Source organism: Neopsephotus bourkii, unplaced genomic scaffold (assembly GCF_033783945.1).
Source record: "Neopsephotus bourkii isolate Nb327-2 ecotype Australia unplaced genomic scaffold, CSIRO-AGI_Nbou_v1 NB_1399, whole genome shotgun sequence".
Taxonomy (NCBI): domain Eukaryota; kingdom Metazoa; phylum Chordata; class Aves; order Psittaciformes; family Psittacidae; genus Neopsephotus; species Neopsephotus bourkii.
In genome coordinates this window covers 473,668-489,715 of record NW_026901876.1, presented here as the reverse complement: position 1 = coordinate 489,715, position 16,048 = coordinate 473,668, and the positions used below count along the sequence as shown (strand labels likewise).

General features: G+C 56.9%; 1 protein-coding gene across 2 annotated transcripts; it reads left to right on the top strand.

Annotated features, from left to right (window-relative positions):
* Window positions 1-2,312: 2,312 nt before the first annotated feature.
* On the top strand, window positions 2,313-12,971 carry ALDH4A1 (aldehyde dehydrogenase 4 family member A1). 2 transcript variants are annotated; one of them, XM_061367809.1, is made up of 15 exons: window positions 2,313-2,448; window positions 3,103-3,196; window positions 4,062-4,154; window positions 4,276-4,323; window positions 4,404-4,559; window positions 5,045-5,194; window positions 5,295-5,369; window positions 7,659-7,846; window positions 8,797-8,870; window positions 9,630-9,826; window positions 10,202-10,249; window positions 10,615-10,767; window positions 11,633-11,754; window positions 12,412-12,530; window positions 12,692-12,971. In XM_061367809.1, the coding sequence occupies exons 1-15, from the start codon at window positions 2,423-2,425 to the stop codon at window positions 12,802-12,804; spliced, it is 1,656 nt and encodes a 551-aa protein (XP_061223793.1). In that variant the 5' UTR covers window positions 2,313-2,422; the 3' UTR covers window positions 12,805-12,971. The 2 variants fall into 2 exon arrangements, with proteins under 2 accessions (XP_061223793.1, XP_061223792.1); XM_061367808.1 differs by lacking the exon at window positions 2,313-2,448 and having other exon boundaries at window positions 2,937-3,196.
* The last annotated feature ends 3,077 nt before the right edge of the window (window positions 12,972-16,048 follow it).

Below are 16,048 nucleotides of genomic sequence, written 5' to 3'. Positions count from 1 at the left end.
AGTCACCCAGAAAAGCTTCTAGTTGAATCAAACTTCTGTTTGACTTTTAAAAGAGAAAACAAATTGCTGGCCAAGGCAGCATGTAGTAACCTGGTGTTAATAATGCTGGTTTTAGAGGTGAACTAGAGACGCAGCCTGCCAGAATCTTAATTCAGTCCCTTGCCATCCTGGTTCTGGAGAGGGGAACACTAAAGGCTTGAACACAAGTCTCTGGCAGAGCAGTGAAAACCACTTGATTTGTTCCCTTTTGTCTGTTTTTGTGTGTAGTTCAGTGTCTTAAGACCCTTCCGCATTTGCGGGAGCCTTTCAGAGCTTCTCTTTTGAAGAAGCAACAAATTGTGTTTAAGCAGTGGGTATTTGCTGCTTCTAGAACTCAATTCCCTCCTGATTTGAGGCACTCCAGCAGTGAAGCACTTCTGTGGGCAGAGATGGGGCTCACAGGTCTCTTGGCTCTTATCTTTGGAGGAAATAATGATGATGATGCTTAAAACCAACCCCAGGGTGGCTTCAGAGCTGTGTCATAGCAATGCAGAACCCTCCCTGGGTGTGGGCTGCCCGGACTGGTGACCCCTGCACAGATGCCATCTGAAATCCTGCAGTTTTGTTTAAATTAGAGAGGGTTGAGGATGGTTAAAAGCTGGGTCACTAAAAACACTTCTTGTGTAATGCGATTCCACCAAAAGACACTCAATTCAGTCCTTAAACATCTGTGGCTAAAGTGTGTGTTAGCTGAGTTCTGCCCAAAAAGTAATGATTATTTATTATTTAAGGTGTTTAAGTGGAGGGTATTGATGCCTCTTTCCCCGTGCTGTGTCACTTCTCATCAGTTCCTCTGAAGTCGTGCAAGACTCTCTTTTTATACACATGAAAACAGACTGCTGATCAGTGTGGAGATGAACCTGTTTACCGTTACTGGTGTAAATATAGTGCTTTGTATTCTGTATATTAGCTTCTTTTCAAGAAAAAGACTGAACTTGATGATGCTGTTTGATCTCTGGCGAGGAAAGGACGGAGGATGAACCAGCTCCCAGGCTTGCTCCGGAGTCGAGCTGCAAATCGATTCCCTCTGCGGCTGGAAGCCTGTGCTGGGTGGTTGTGAGCAGACCCAGTGGAACACGCACTCACTGGAGGGGGATTTTGGGCCATCAAAGGCTTCCAAAACCTAATCCACTTTAGGTGAAGCACCGAGAAACCCCCGCAGCAAGAGCCAGAAGCACTCGTGCTCCTCCGAGTTCCAGCGGATTATCTCCAGTTTCCTTTTTTAGTGCCAAAACCGACCTCACCGACCCCTTCCAGGTCTGCTCCCTGCTCCTCTGTCGCATCCTGTGTCCATCCGTCCTTATCCCAGCGGTTCATCCTTCAGTGCTCCACCCATCGCTCGCTGTACTCCCCCCCCCCCCCCCGCCATGGGCTTCTCTATGCAGAGCGGGTGTGATGGAAACGGGTCCCAGTCATGCTTTGGTGATGAGGAAAAAAAGAGGAAAAAAGGACAAAAACCTCCTAAAATAAACACGGAATTCCTGGTTAATGGCTGCGTGTGCTGATTTTGGGGTGGAAAATGCTTTTAAAGCAAAAACTGCTTGTAGATTTGGAGCTGAGGAGGGGGACACGGTTCCTGTCCCCCTGGCTCCACAGCCCGGGGTTCAGGCAGGTGCTTTGGGGTCCCAGAGTACTCCAAACTCCCCCCAGAATATTACCCCACACTCCCTTGAAAGCACCTCAACCTCCCCTAAACCGCATCCCCTGAACTCCCCTAAAAGTACCCCTGAATCCCCCAACCTCCCCTAAAACCGCTGATCTTTCAGCTACCCTCTTAAATTCCTGCTTTTCTGCTGGAGCTGAACCCACCCCATCCACCCCCAGCCTCCTCCTGGCCTGTGCCTCAGCCACGTCCCCATTTTGGGGTGAAATCCCCTTTCTCCCCCCCAATTTTGAGTCCTTAAATGGGTGGGAGCAGCTGCTTCATCTTCCTTTGCTCTCTCCACGCAGGTCCGAGACTGGGCCCTTCCGCCGAAGCCACCTCCTTCGGGTCATTTATGATTATTAATTATTATAATTATTATTAATGACAATTACTTAATTTCCCTTTAATTAATGAGTTTTGCCCAGCTCGAGCGCCCCGCCCTTTCCCACGTGCCAGGGCTCGCCGCCTCCCCATTGGTCGGACGCAACCACCGCCTCCTGGGCAGGGGGGGGGAGCGGGGGGGCACCCCGCACACGGAGCAGGGGTGGGACCCGCACGGGACCCGCCCAGGCCCCGCGCACCGGAGCGTGCGGGAGTGGGGCCGCGGTGGGAGCGACCCTCACCGCTCCCTTGGGCCTGCATCTCCCGTTCCATTGGGAGCGCTTGGGGCGCCCCGTGTGTGCCCCCCCCCCCATCTGCGGTGGTGTGGGCGCGGCCGGGGAGCGCGGTGGGGCAGGGATGTGGCGGGCGCTGAGGGGCGGCGGGTGAGTGACGGGTCCCGGCCCTTGCCCCTTCCCTTCCCTTTCCCCTTCCCCTTCCTTTCTCTCTTCCCTCTCCCTTTCCCCTTCCTTTCCCTTTCCCGGTGGGAACAGCCCAACCCCGTCCCACCCCGGCTCCCCGGACCCTTTACATTCCCGTCGGGGCTCCCTTTTCGCTGCTCCAGCCCTCGCTGGCTCCTTTCCCGCTGCCGAGCCCCGCCGTTTCCTCCCTCTCTCGCCCTTTCTGCCCCCCTTTTCCACCCGTTTTTGGGGCGGTGTTGCTGACATGGGCAGGTCTGAGCCGGGGAACCCGCAGCCCAAGGTCCAGCCGCGCACCGGAGCGGGCAGCAGGGACCGCGTTGGCTTTTGCCCCCTGGACTTTACCAGGAGCTGGCAGCGCGCTGGGGTGTGGGAGCGAACACCGCCTTTCCCATGGGAATTCAGCGTCTGCCATAGCGAGGAGGGGGGTTCTGTCTTGGGGGCGATGTCCGGGCTCGGGCATCGCGATCCGATGGGCGGATGGAGCACGGGAGCAGCAGCACGGGGCTGTGCCTGGGCACGCGTGGCTGCGTGGCACAAGGAGCCGAAGCCACGCGGTGCTGGGAGGCTGGGAAGGAGGGAACCAGCGGGTTTCGGTGTCTCCTGTGCCCCCTGTCCCAGGCGGAGGTGGCGGCACCACTCGGCCATCACGGTGACCAACGAGCCCATCCTGGAGTTCAAGCCAGGGAGCCCCGAGCGAGCAGCGCTGCAGAAGGTACCAGCCCACGGGATGGGGCTATTGGGGGTCCTAAAGGACCAGGGTCCTCCCTGGTGGGGGCCAGCCCCGTCCTGTTCCCTTTCCTTTTCATAGAGCGATTTGGGGTGAAGGGACCCTAAAGCTCCTCCAGCTTCAACCCCTGCCATGGGCAGGGACCCCTTCCACTGGAGCAGCTTGCTCCAAGCCCCTGTGTGTAACCCGGCCCTGAGCACTGCCAGGGATGGGGCAGCCACAGCTTCTCTGGGCACCCTGTGCCAGCGCCTCAGCACCCTCACAGGGAAGAGCTTCTGCCTTATCTCCAACCTGAACTTCCCCTGTTTCAGTCTGAACCCATCACCCCTTGTCCTATCCCTACAGTCCCTGATGAAGAGCCCCTCTCCAGCATCCTTGCAGCCCCTTCAGACACTGGAAGCTGCTCTGAGGTCTCCATGCAGCTTCTCTTCTCCAGGCTGAGCAGCCCCAGTGTTCTCAGCCTGGCTCCATACAGGAGCTGCTCCAGCCCCTGAGCATCCCCGTGGCCTCCTCTGGCCTTGCTCCAACAGCTCCATGTCCTTATGTTGGTCACACCAGCACTGCACACAGTGCTGCAAGTGGGGTCTTATGGGAGCAGAGCAGAGGGGCAGGACCCCTCCTCTGACCTGCTCCTGACACTGCTGGGGATGCAGCCCAGGATAGTTTGGGAACACTTGGATTTGTAACTCCCATCCCTGTCCCTCCAGCCTGTGGACACCTAGGGCCCAAAGGAAGCTTGTCCCCAGGTTTCCCTTTGCTTGTGGGGCTGGCTGGGAAGACAGAGGGAGAGGCAGGTCCACATGTGCAGGTCTATGTGTGCAGCTCCCCCCGTGGTGCTCTCCTCCATCAGGCACTTGCTGACCTGAAGGGCAAGACAGAAGCCATCCCATGTGTGATTGGGGGAGAAGAGGTGTGGACACCAACGGTGCGGTACCAGCTGTCGGTGAGTGCGGGGGAAACCTGCTTTAACAAGTGGGAATGGACAGAGGGATGCACCTGAGGGATGTACCCATGGGAGGGTAATCTATTGGACCCATAACTGTGGGCTCTTCCTCTCTTTTCAGCCATTTAACCATGCACACAAGGTGGCCAAGTTCTGCTATGCTAGCAAGGTGAGTGCACTGGGTTGTGCCTAGGGATGATGGGTGATGATGGGGTTCCTCCTTGCTGCCTTTCCCCTTCTCTCCTGCAGGAGCTCATTAACAAAGCCATTAACGCTGCCTTGGCAGCGAGGAAGGAATGGGACCTAAAACCTGTGCAGGACCGGGCGCAGATCTTCCTGAAGGCAGCTGACATGCTGAGCGGGCCGAGGCGAGCAGAAGTGCTGGCCAAAACCATGATCGGGCAGGTCAGGGGGATGTGGGATTGACCCTGTGGGTAACGGGTGCGTGGGAGGGAGCGTGGGGAGCAGGGAAGCAGGGCAGGGATTGCTGCCAGTGTATTGCTGGGCAGTGGGAATGGCTGTCATGTTAGAAGCGTCTCTAGGTGTTCTGTGGGGGGATACAGGCTGACTGCGGCCTCTTTGCTGACAAGGGAGGTGAAGCTGGGAGTTGGGCTTCATGGGAGCAGGATCAGCTCATGGTGAGCGGTAGACATCAGGGTGTACCCCTGCAGAAGGCCCTGGCTGCCCCAGGAGATGCACTAAAGGGCAGTGGGGAACAGGAGTGATGCGGTGGCCCCAGGCACAGCCATGGGTGGTGTTTGCTCAGTGCAAAGGAGACGTGGCAGGAGGGGGCTTGCAGGAGGCAAGCACCTGGTCTGGGTGAGCTGCACTGCGGCTCAGGGCTCTGCATTCCCCTTGCCTCCTCTCAGTGCCTTTCTCTGCCACAACAGGGTAAGACAGTGATCCAGGCAGAGATCGATGCTGCCGCCGAGCTCATCGACTTCTTCCGATTCAACGCCAAGTACGCCCTGGAGCTGGAGAAGAGCCAACCCATCAGCGTGGACATCAGCACCAACAGCATGGTGTACCGGGGGCTGGAGGTGAGGGCAGGGGCTGGGGCTTTTCATACACAGGCTGTGGGGTCACCCCAGTGAGAGGAGGCTCCCTGGGCTCAGTGCTCCCTCTCCTCTCCCACCGCAGGGTTTCGTGGCAGCCGTCTCCCCCTTCAACTTCACAGCCATCGGTGGGAACCTGGCCGGGGCTCCAGCGCTGATGGTGAGTGCTGTTGGGTCTGTGCAGGGGAAGGCTGGAGCAGGGGCTGGTCTCCAAGGCTGCAGCTTGCCTGGTCTGGGGTCTGCAAGGGGTGAATTCAGGCTCCCTGGTGCTGTTCAATGGGACACAGCGGGGCTCCTCCTCCTCTTGGTCCCCTTGAACTCCATCAGCTCTGCTGCAATTAGGCTCTGATGTCTTTGATCTCAAGAAGGCATTCTAATGGCTGGATCTTAGACCTGTCTACTGATGGGCAGGTGTGATGTGTTGGAGGAGGACAGACTGCTCAGGCCTGGGGTTGTGTTCGGAAGCAGCTTGGCTTCCCCCTCCTAGGCTGCGGTCTAGATCAAGAGGAGGTCTCATGCTGCGGGAGGGAAGGGAGATGAGCAATGCAGCAGGGGTTTGTTTCCTTGCGTGCTGCTTGCTCTGTGACCAGGGTGCTGTTGTGGCACGGAAGTGAGATCCCTGTCATTGCTCAGGTGCCTCTTGGACGATGCTTTTTGGGTACAGTGGGGGTAGGTGGGAGCAGGTCATGGCCCTGGCATTTAGCACTGAACTGGGAGACAGCTGATCCTGGCAGACGTGGGAGATGGTCCAGAAAGATCTAGGTAACAGCCAGTGTGTCCCACCACAGTGTGCTCACATGCTGCCTTTGCAAGGTGAGTGTTGGGGAGGGATACCCATAACGGGATGAGTTTGGGCCAGGATGCATTCATTTACATGGAAAGGAATAAACCACAGAATTACCCCAAGCTCTTTACTAGTTAGGCCCAGATTTCATCCTGGCACCAAAGGCAGTCCCTCCGGCAGCAGGCTCCTGGGTTAGAGGTGGAAGAGGCAGCCATGAGGGGGAGCACCAAGCTTTTGATGTGGGGACATCCCATTTTAAAGCCATATTCAAGGCAAAACATTTGAACTTTTGCAGGAGAGGAGTGGGGAGAAGGAAGGGAGAGGGAAAAGCCAGTGTGGGGCTGGGAAGGTTTTTGGGGAAGGGAGATGCATTCCTCCCACCCCAGGATTTGGGGCAGGTCCTTGCCTTTGGGACATGTGGTGATAAACTCATCCCAGAGGAGATGAACCGTGTTGGGGTGGGGCAAGCCCGTGCTGCCAGGGCTGCCTTGGGACCCTGCAGTGCATCCACCTCTCCCTCCTTGAGGATAAGATGAATTCCCACCAGGATGAAGTCCCCCTGTTTGGCCAGGGGCAGCAAGGACCAGGGCATCACTGGTGCCTTGAGAAACTCAGTGGCAGTGGTACCTGGCATTAAATGTAGGATAAAATGGTACTTAATAGGTGGATGTTAATTAAAGCCCCAGTGTTTCAGTCACCTCAGTGCGCTTCCCAGGGGATTAAACATTCCTCTTGCCTGAAGAGCTGGAGAGATCAAGGCGGGTATTGCCATTGCAGCGTTGGCAGTGGGAAGTCCTCGGCGCTGGAGCAGTGCTGCTGGGAATGCTGTCACTGACTGTGCCCTGAGTCAGATCTCCCTGCCTGGGGGTGCTCCTGCAGTGTGGTTGGGTTTTCTCACTGTTAGGAGCAGAAGGATTAAGGGGGAAGGCAGGAGCTTTGCCTGCACCGCGATGCCTGTAGAGGAGGGGGTTGGACCTGGATGATGTTAAGGTCCTTTCCAGCCCAACCCAGTGAGGGATTCATTCTGTGGTTCTAAAGCAGGTGCCTGGGTGAGGCAGAGTCCAACCCCCCCCCTCCTGCCCCCCAGGACAGTGACCCTATGGCACGGTCATGCGCAGTGGGGCCAGGCACTGTGACAGTGACGTGGGGAGGGCGCTGGGCACAGAGCCGAGGGCAGGACGGTGGCGAGGAGCCCAAGGGGTGGGACCCTGGTGCTGGGTCCTGCAGCCAATTGTGCTGCTGCTTGTGCAGGATTGATCCAGGAGTGAGGGTTTGTCTCACTGCTGGGGCCAGCACAGACACACACACACACAGAGAGCGAGTGACAGCGCTTGTGGGGCCATCGCCTTTCCCAGCACCTAAACCAGGGCTGTGCTTTGCAGCTCCTCTTTGGGAGGCAAAGCTCTGGGGGTGTGAAGGTGGCACAGGGAGCATTGCTTGAGAAGGGAGGGCTTTTGTGCCTTCAGGCGAGCAAGGCAGTCACAGACCCTGTCAAAACCGGTGCTGAAGGGTACCTGGGGGGTGTGCATCACCCCAAGGTGCCCGTTGCTGTGGTCCCATCCGCTGTGTGCTGCAGGACTGATGTTTCCCAGGGGGTTTAATCACTGCACACCCATGTGTGGGCTGAAGCCTTTCCTCCCGTGCTCACTGCCTCCTCTCCCGCAGGGGAACGTGGTGCTGTGGAAGCCGAGTGACACTGCCCTGCTCTCCAGCTACGCTGTCTACAAGATCCTGCTGGAGGCCGGGCTCCCTCCCAACATCGTGCAGTTCGTGCCGGCGGACGGGCCCGTGTTTGGGGACACCGTCACCAGCTCCGAGCACTTGTGCGGGCTCAACTTCACCGGCAGCGTGCCGTACGTGGGGAGGGGGCAGAGGGGAGAGGGGTGAGGAGCCGCCGGTGCTCATCGGAACATCACCTTCCACTGGAGCAGCTTGCTCCAAGCCCCTGTGTCCAACCTGGCCTTGAGCACTGCCAGGGATGGGACTTCTCTGGGCACCCTGTGCCAGTGCCTCAGCACCCTCACAGGGAAGAGCTTCTGCCTAAGAGCTCAGCTCAGTCTCCCCTCGGGCAGGTTCAAGCCATTCCCCTTGGCCTGTCCCTACAGGCCCTTGTCCCAAGCCCCTCTCCAGGTTCCCTGCAGCCCCTTTAGGTACTGGAAGGAAATCTCCATGTAATTTAGCAGGAGGGAGCTTCTGTTGCTAAACTGACGGCACCGAGCAGACAAACTTGCCTGTGTCGCTGCCCCATCTCCCAGCGCTCCTGTGATTCCCTGAACACATCTCCCTGTGCTGCAGAGCGGTGCCAGCTCCAGGGAGCTCTGCAGCCCCGTGCTCTGCCTGCTCATCACGGTGTGTTACTGACACCCAGGGTCCCTGGCAGCCTCAACGGGCTGTTAAACCCGGGGAGCCTGCTCCCCCGGCGCAGGACATGGTCTGATGAGCATCATGCTTTAGAGGTGGGAAGCTCATAAATGAGTGTTAGCGGCTGGGCTCCTGCTGGGAGGCTATTAGCATTTTTATTGTTTCCAGCAGAGGGGTTGGTCACAGTAAGGACCGGGAGGTAGGGGGGAAAGGCAAAGGGGACAAACCTCACCTGGATGCTCACTGCTGTGGCACTGCAGCAGTTTCTTTGTGTAGTGCCTTTGGGTCCTTAAGGCCTCACTCTCAGCGGGCATCCCCCCTGCTTGCAGGGCATCCCTTCTAGGGATAGACACAGGGGTTTCCTGGGGTCCCCTTCCGCAGAGCGCATCACCCACTGGTGCCTTTTCCCTGTGCACTCACCAGCTCCCCCTTCCCATTCCAGAACTTTCAAGCGGCTCTGGAAGCAGGTGTCGGAAAACCTGGATCGCTACCGCAACTTCCCCCGTCTGGCTGGAGGTAACTGCTGCTTCCCACACCTTCTTGGAGGGGTGGCCCTGCAGGGTGGGGGGTTCAGCTTGTCCCCTGTTGAAGGGAGAACCTGGAGTGATGGCTGGGATTCCTCTCCTTGCGAGCAAATTGTATCCTCTGTGGCCTGCAAGGATGCTGGGGAGGGACTCTTCGCTAGGGACTGTAGTGATAGGACAAGGGGTAATGGGTTCAAACTGAAACAGGGGAAGTTTAGATTGGAGATAAGGCAGAAGCTCTTTACCATAAGGGTGGTGAGGCACTGGAATGGGTTGCCCAGGGAGGATGTGAATGCTCCATCCCTGGCAGTGCTCAAGGCCAGGTTGGACAGAGCCTTGGGTGCCGTGGTTTAGTGTGAGGTGTCCCTGCCCACGGCAGGGGGTTGGAACTGGATGATCTTAAGGTCCTTTCCAACCCTAACTGTTCTATGACTCTAAGTTGATTGTGTGGCTGTGATGGGCATATGGAGGAGCTTATGGCACCGGCTCCCACTGGCATGGGATGGGTTTTTATGGTGGGGCCCTTGGGAGGAGGTGCCCCTGGGATTACAGAGCTAAGGTTGGGAACTCGGCCCAGTCCCTTTCCCATCAGGTTTGGCGCCGGGGTTGCTCTCCGGGGCATCCCAATGGAGGAGCAATGGGGCCAGGCAGGGCGCGCTGCCGCGGTGACCTGGCTGTGCTCTGTGCTCTGTGCTCTCTGCGCGCCCCGGTCTGCTCCTCACTCACCCCTTTCCTCCCTCCGGCCCTGCAGAGTGCGGAGGGAAGAACTTCCACCTGGTGCACAGCTCCGCGGATGTGGGCAGCGCGGTGAACGGCACCCTGCGCTCCGCCTTCGAGTACGGCGGCCAGAAATGCTCCGCCTGCTCCCGCCTCTACGCCCCGGCCTCGCTGTGGCCCCACATCAAAGAGAAGCTGCTGGAGGAGCACGGGAAGATCAAAGTGGGAGATGTGAGCGGAGCTGCGGGGCGGCTGAAGGGCTCTGCGGCTCAGCGGGGGGCTGATGGGATTAGGGACTGCGGTAACTGGCTACTAATTCCTATTGAACCCAGCTTTTCATCCCCGGCTCTCCCCGCCGCCCTGGCCCCCTTCATCTCCTTCTTTATAGTGATTAGAAATTAACTTGTAGCCAGGGTCTGCAGGAGGGATCCTGCAAGCCGCTGAATGCTGCAGACTAATTGAAAAGGGGCAGCTTGTGCCCTGGACCAGAGGTGTGCTTGGGGCGGGAGGGAGCCTTGTGTGGGGACCTTCAGCTCCTCCAAGTGCTGCAGTCGGCTCTTTGGCTCGGCAGGCACTGACTTCCCCTCTTCTCTTGCTTCCCAACAGCCCACCCAGGACTTTGGGACGTTTTTCTCTGCAGTCATTGATGACAAGGTGAGCTCATCGCTCCTGTTCTGCTGGTGCAAGGAGCTGACACCACCGGGCTTTCACCAAGGGCTGGGTTAAATGCTTGCGTTGCTTGCAGCAAGGTGTGAACATCAGTGGTTAGAGCTGCCCCTCAGCCCACTTGTGCTCCGTCCTAGAGCACTGCGTGCCTTGTTCACCACCCCTCTTGATGAGTGCGTTATTACACTGAGAAACCATCTCAGATGTCAGGATCAGAGCGCCTGGGGCTGTGTTTCCAGCTCCCACTCCTGCTCCTGAGCTGGAGAAGCACCGGGAGCAGCACAGCCCTGACAGGGGTTGCCCAAACTTCCTTTTACACCCCAAACCCATGCTGCATTATTCCCTATTCTCAGTCTTTTGCACGGATAAAGAAGTGGATCGAGCACGCCAAGAAGTCGCCCAACCTCACCATCCTGGCAGGAGGTGGCTGCGACGACAGCGTTGGGTACTTCGTTGAGCCCTGCATTGTGGAGAGCAAAGACCCCCAGGATCCCATCATGAAAGAGGTGAGAGCAGCTTGTGGGGAGGTGGCAGCAAAGGTGTAAAAGGGGCTGCATGGTGGAGGTGAGCCAGCACCATATGGTAACTTGTGCAGGGAGCGTAGGACCATGGAATGGTGTGGGTTGGAAGGGAGCTTAAAGCTCCTCCAGCTCCAACCCCTGCCACGGGCAGGGACCCCTTCCACTGGAGCAGCTTGCTCCAAGCCCCTGTGTCCAACCTGGCCTTGAGCACTGCCAGGGATGGGGCAGCCACAGCTTCTCTGGGCACCCTGTGCCAGCGCCTCAGCACCCTCACAGGGAAGAGCTTCTGCCTAAGAGCTCAGCTCAGTCTCCCCTCGGGCAGGTTCAAGCCATTCCCCTTGGCCTGTCCCTACAGGCCCTTGTCCCAAGCCCCTCTCCAGCTTTCCTGCAGCCCCTTTAGGCACTGGAGCTGCTCTCAGGTCTCCCCTTCAGGAGCCTTCTCTTCTCCAGGCTGCCCCAGCCCAGCTCTCTCAGCCTGGCTCCAGAGCAGAGCTGCTCCAGCCCTCGCAGCATCTCCATGGCCTCCTCTGGCCTCGCTCCAGCAGCTCCAGGTCCCTCTTGTGCTTCTGCCCCAGAGCTGGATCAGGGCTGCAGGGGGGGTCTCCCCAGAGCACAGCAGAGGGGCAGGATCCCCTCCCTGAGCTGCTGCTCACGCTCTGGGGGTGCAGCCCAGCACACGGGGGGGTTCTGGGCTCCAGCGCTCACTGAAGCCGGGTCATGGGGAGCTTCCCATTGACCAACACCCCCAAGTCCTCTCCTCAGGGATGTTCCTCTTCACCCCGGCTGTAGCTGTTCAGTGCTGATCGGAGGCTGTCCCCGCTCACTGCTCCGTTGTCTTCTCGCTGCACAGGAGATCTTTGGCCCCATCCTCACGGTTTACGTGTACCCCGAGGAGCGGTTCAAGGAGGTCCTGGAGCTCATCGACACCACCACCCCCTACGGCCTCACGGGGGCGGTCTTCGCCCAGGAGAAGTAAGTGCCAAAGCCGGCTCTGCCAGCACAGTGAGGATGCTGCTGCCCTTCTTGGGTCAGGTGTCTGTGTCACTGCTCCCCGGCGCCCTGTGCTGCACGATGGGGATGAAGGAGAGCATTTCCTGCTGCTTTACCCCCTCCTCCCGCTGAAGAGGCAGGGGCTTGTTTCTAAAACAACCATAACAAGCCTACAAATGCTTTTTCATTGAGAAACTGCCTCAGAGGTGATGGGAGAGTACAGAAGGATACACCACACACCTCTCATGTAGGAGGAGGGCTCAGAGCAGGGTAACCTCAATGAGGGACCATCCTTAAGTCTCAGTTACCTTCATTTATAGCAGTCAAATGTAGAAACAAACTAGAAGAAAACAAACCTGGGATCATTTACATGAGCTCTTAGGGTGCACAACCTGCTTCAGTGTGTGTCAGACTAGTGTGAGGTGTCTCTGCCCATGGCAGGGCATTGGAACTGGATGATCTTAAGGTCCTTCCCAACCCAACCCAATCCATTCTATGATGCTATGAGTGTATAAACGATGTGCAGCCCTTAGATGCCATGAAAATGTGCTTTTTGCATGATTTTAATGGGTACAGAAGAGTAGAGGCCTGCACACCAGTTGCTGTTGGGTTCTCAGAGCTGTTTCTATCCCTCCTTAGGAGAATCATCGAGGAGGCCAGGAGCTTCCTGCGCAATGCAGCTGGCAATTTCTACATCAATGACAAGTCAACAGGCTCCGTCGTGGCTCAGCAGCCCTTTGGAGGCTCCCGCATCTCAGGTGAGGCCTGAAACCCCTGTCCGCAGACAGCACATGGAGCTGCATCCCCTTAAGGGCTCAGCATCCCCCTTAAAGGTGCTGCATCCCCTTTAAGGTGGGCCTGAAAGGTCCCCGTATCCTCCAGCTCATGGTCACCTGCACTTTGTTTCCTTCTGAAACAGGCACCAACGACAAACCTGGTGGCCCCCACTACATCCTGCGCTGGACGTCTCCTCAGGCCATCAAGGAGACACACGTGCCCCTGACGGACTGGCGCTATGCCTACATGCAGTGACACCTCCTGCTCCCCGGCCCCACTGGTACTACTGATCCTCAACGCACAGAGTGGCCTTGAGCTACACCCTCGAGAAGCACTTAGATGTACTGATCTCTAACCTGAGCTTGGGTTTTATTTTGAAATGAAAATTCTATTATTAAACTGTAAATGCAGAAGAGAAAGTCCTTGTGGTCCATGTGAGGGTGATGTGTTAATGGATTCAGGGGTGCTGGAGGTGTGTGGTTCCATCCCAGTTTCCTTTTGTCATAAAACCCTCGACTGGTTTGGGTTGGAAAGGACTTTAAGATCCAGTTTCAACCCCTGCTATGGGCAGGGACACCTTCCATTAGACCAGGTTGCCCCAAGCCCCATCCAACCTGACCTTCTGTTTTGTCCACCCTGAGTGCTCCAGCGCAGTTCCCTCTCAATGGGGCTGCAGTTGAAGCAGGAGCTGAGCATTAAGAGGCTGGCCCTGTCCTGCCAAAAGCTGTGTCATTCCCTGTGTCCCCAGGGAGCTGCACCAGCAGAAACCATTGGAAGCCGAGGGCTGCCTGAGCCAGCCTTGCCGGGAGGTTTGGGCAGCCAGGCTTGCTTTAAACCACAGTCAATGTGGTGGGAGCCCTGAGCTGTGTTTTCTCCCTGTCACTGAGCAAGGGCAAAGCTCAGACACCCCCAAACATTCTTGATGTAGGGGAGAACTTGGCAGGAGAGGGCAGCTGCGAGTGCGGTGCTGCTTCAGGTGAGTTGGAGTAAGTGCCTTACTCCTCTGCTCTGAGGGCAGCAGACGGGGTTCCCTGCACGTTACCTTGCAAATGGTCTCGGTGTGCACAGACATGGGGCAGATGGAGCAGCAGCACCCCGCTTGGTCCCTTTGTTTCATCACTGGTGAGGAGGTCAGGCTGCCTCCCATGGGTTTTGGCTGCTTCTGCTCCAATCCTTGCATGTTCACTGTGTGTTGTTAAGTCTTTAAGAGAAGGTGTTTCAGGTACAGGAGCGTTCCTGCACAAGCTGCAGCATCCCTCAAATCCCTGGAAGGAATTGAAGGGGAAATGGAGGGAATTTCACTTGATTAGCAGGAGGGGCTGGGACAGCAAGTGGGGGCTGCAATAACCAGAGCAAGAGGCATCTCCCAGCCCCTTGTGCTCTGGCCTGCGGAGCTGCTGCTGACACGGGCACATCACTGAGGCTCTGCGAGCTACCCTGGTGTGAAGTCAGATCAGTGCTGGCCTCTGTGGTCCCTGTTGCTGTGACTTGTGCAGGCGCTGCCTTGCCATCAGTGCGGTCACACCAATGGGTCCTGCAATGGGAACAGGAAAAGGGATCTTAGGCACGGTCTGTCTCCTTCCAGGATCATTTGTAATTAAACACCTTTGTAACACCTACAGTTAATAACTGTTCAGTTACGAGGGTTTGCAGCCAGAGTGGAGAACCCTGCTGTAATAAGCATTAAGTGTGGATCTTGTCCAGGCCTGGGCTGCTGTTTAGCATGCAGCTCATGAAGGTGTTGCACTGATAGGTGTGAATTTTGGTTTAACTGAGAAAATCTGCAATAAAATAATCTTTAAACACCCTTTGTGGTGTTCTATGAATGATTTCTTCAAATTGTTGCCAAATCCAGGGCTAGATAGAGCGTGTTTGGTACCTTCCGTGCATGCATCTGCTAAAAGATAACACTGAGGCTGAGGACCCGCAGCACTTCTCATTCCAAAGAGAAAAAACCATAATAAACCAACCCAGTTTTGTGTTCTTTGCTAAAATGAAGCCATTGCCCTTGCACGAGGCAGGACCGTCCGGTAAGCGCCTCATTCAGTATCATCCAGGTTGGTACAAAGCATCCTTGTGCTGCACACTGGGAGGGCACCCGGCATCCCAGTTCAGCTCCAAAACCACCCCAATCCTTCAGCAGGGAGGAAAGGATTGAACCCACTGGGATCCTTCAGGGAATGTCTCTGAACCCCCTGAGTTCATCCAGGTGGGACCACAGGGATGTCCCATTCTCCAAGTCCCATCCTGCTGCCAAGCTTAGGATAAACCCTCCTAGAGCTCCTCCACTGACACCTCCCAGCCCTTCCTGATTGATTTCCATCAGCTCATTTAAATCTCATTAAGGGCTCTGCCTCGCACCCTCTCTCCTGGAGATGGGAATGCCGCATCCCAGGAGCTGAGCGCCGCTGCCTTTGGCTCACGCCTTTTACGACTTAAGGCCAGAGTGTCAAGTGGATTTTTTAGCCTTAACTCTGAATTTCATGGCTTTTTGTGACTCGAAATCAGTCCCCTAATGCTATTTGAACAGTTGCCTTTTTGAAGCTGATAAATGCTTCGGGAGGGGTTTGGGAGCGCCAGGGGCTTGCACAGCGGAACCCCAGGCACCCTCCTGCCCTCTGGGATGCTCCTGGAGCTCTCTGCCCTCCACTGGGATGGGGAAAAGGGTCTAGGGAGGGTATAGGGCACTGCATGGCCCAATAAGGAGAGGCAACAGGTTTGGAGCATCTCTGGTAGGGATTCAATCCCATTCCCATGCAGAGCCGGAGCTGGCCTGGCCCTTGGCAGTCCCCCACCGCATCCCAAAGCACTGGGTTATGGAGCCTCGGGGCCGGGCAGGAGCGGGAGCCAGGATCCCTGTGGGAAGTGGCAGATTTTCCCCTCTGGTAACACCCAGCTCCATCTGCTTCCCGTTAGCGGCCCCGGCTGAGGCTAATTGGCAGATCAAACCCCCCCATGTCCTGTGTTAGGGATGGCGCTGGGAGAGGCCGGGGCGAGCACGGTGCTGCCTGGATGGAGCCCAAATGCCTTCCGTGGCCACCATGGGCTGTGCAGGGTGCTAATGCAAACCACCCCGAGCTCTGGGACACTGAGACCTTGGTGAGAGGAGCAAGACTCAGCTTTAAAGCAAAGCAAAGCAGAGGCAGCGTGGACCAGGTCGCTCATGGGGAGGTAGAATGGGAGAGCAGAGGATGGGGAGCACCTTCTGCCACAGGGAGACCAGCACAGCAACAGCCACCCGGCTCTTTCAGTCCCAAGGGATGCTCCTGGCTTTCTGGGCAATGCCAGGTTCAACAGGAGAGGCAATGACCACGCTCCCTGTCTGAAGGAAAGGTAACATTTGCAATTCCCTAACACACACATTGGGAATGGCTCTTGTTCAGGAGAAGGCATGGGGCTGGAAAACCCCAGCACCACATCCCAGGAGTGAAGGGGATCACCCATCACCTCTGTACCTGAACACAAGAACTAAAGCACAGAGAAGGAGCTGGATTTGGCT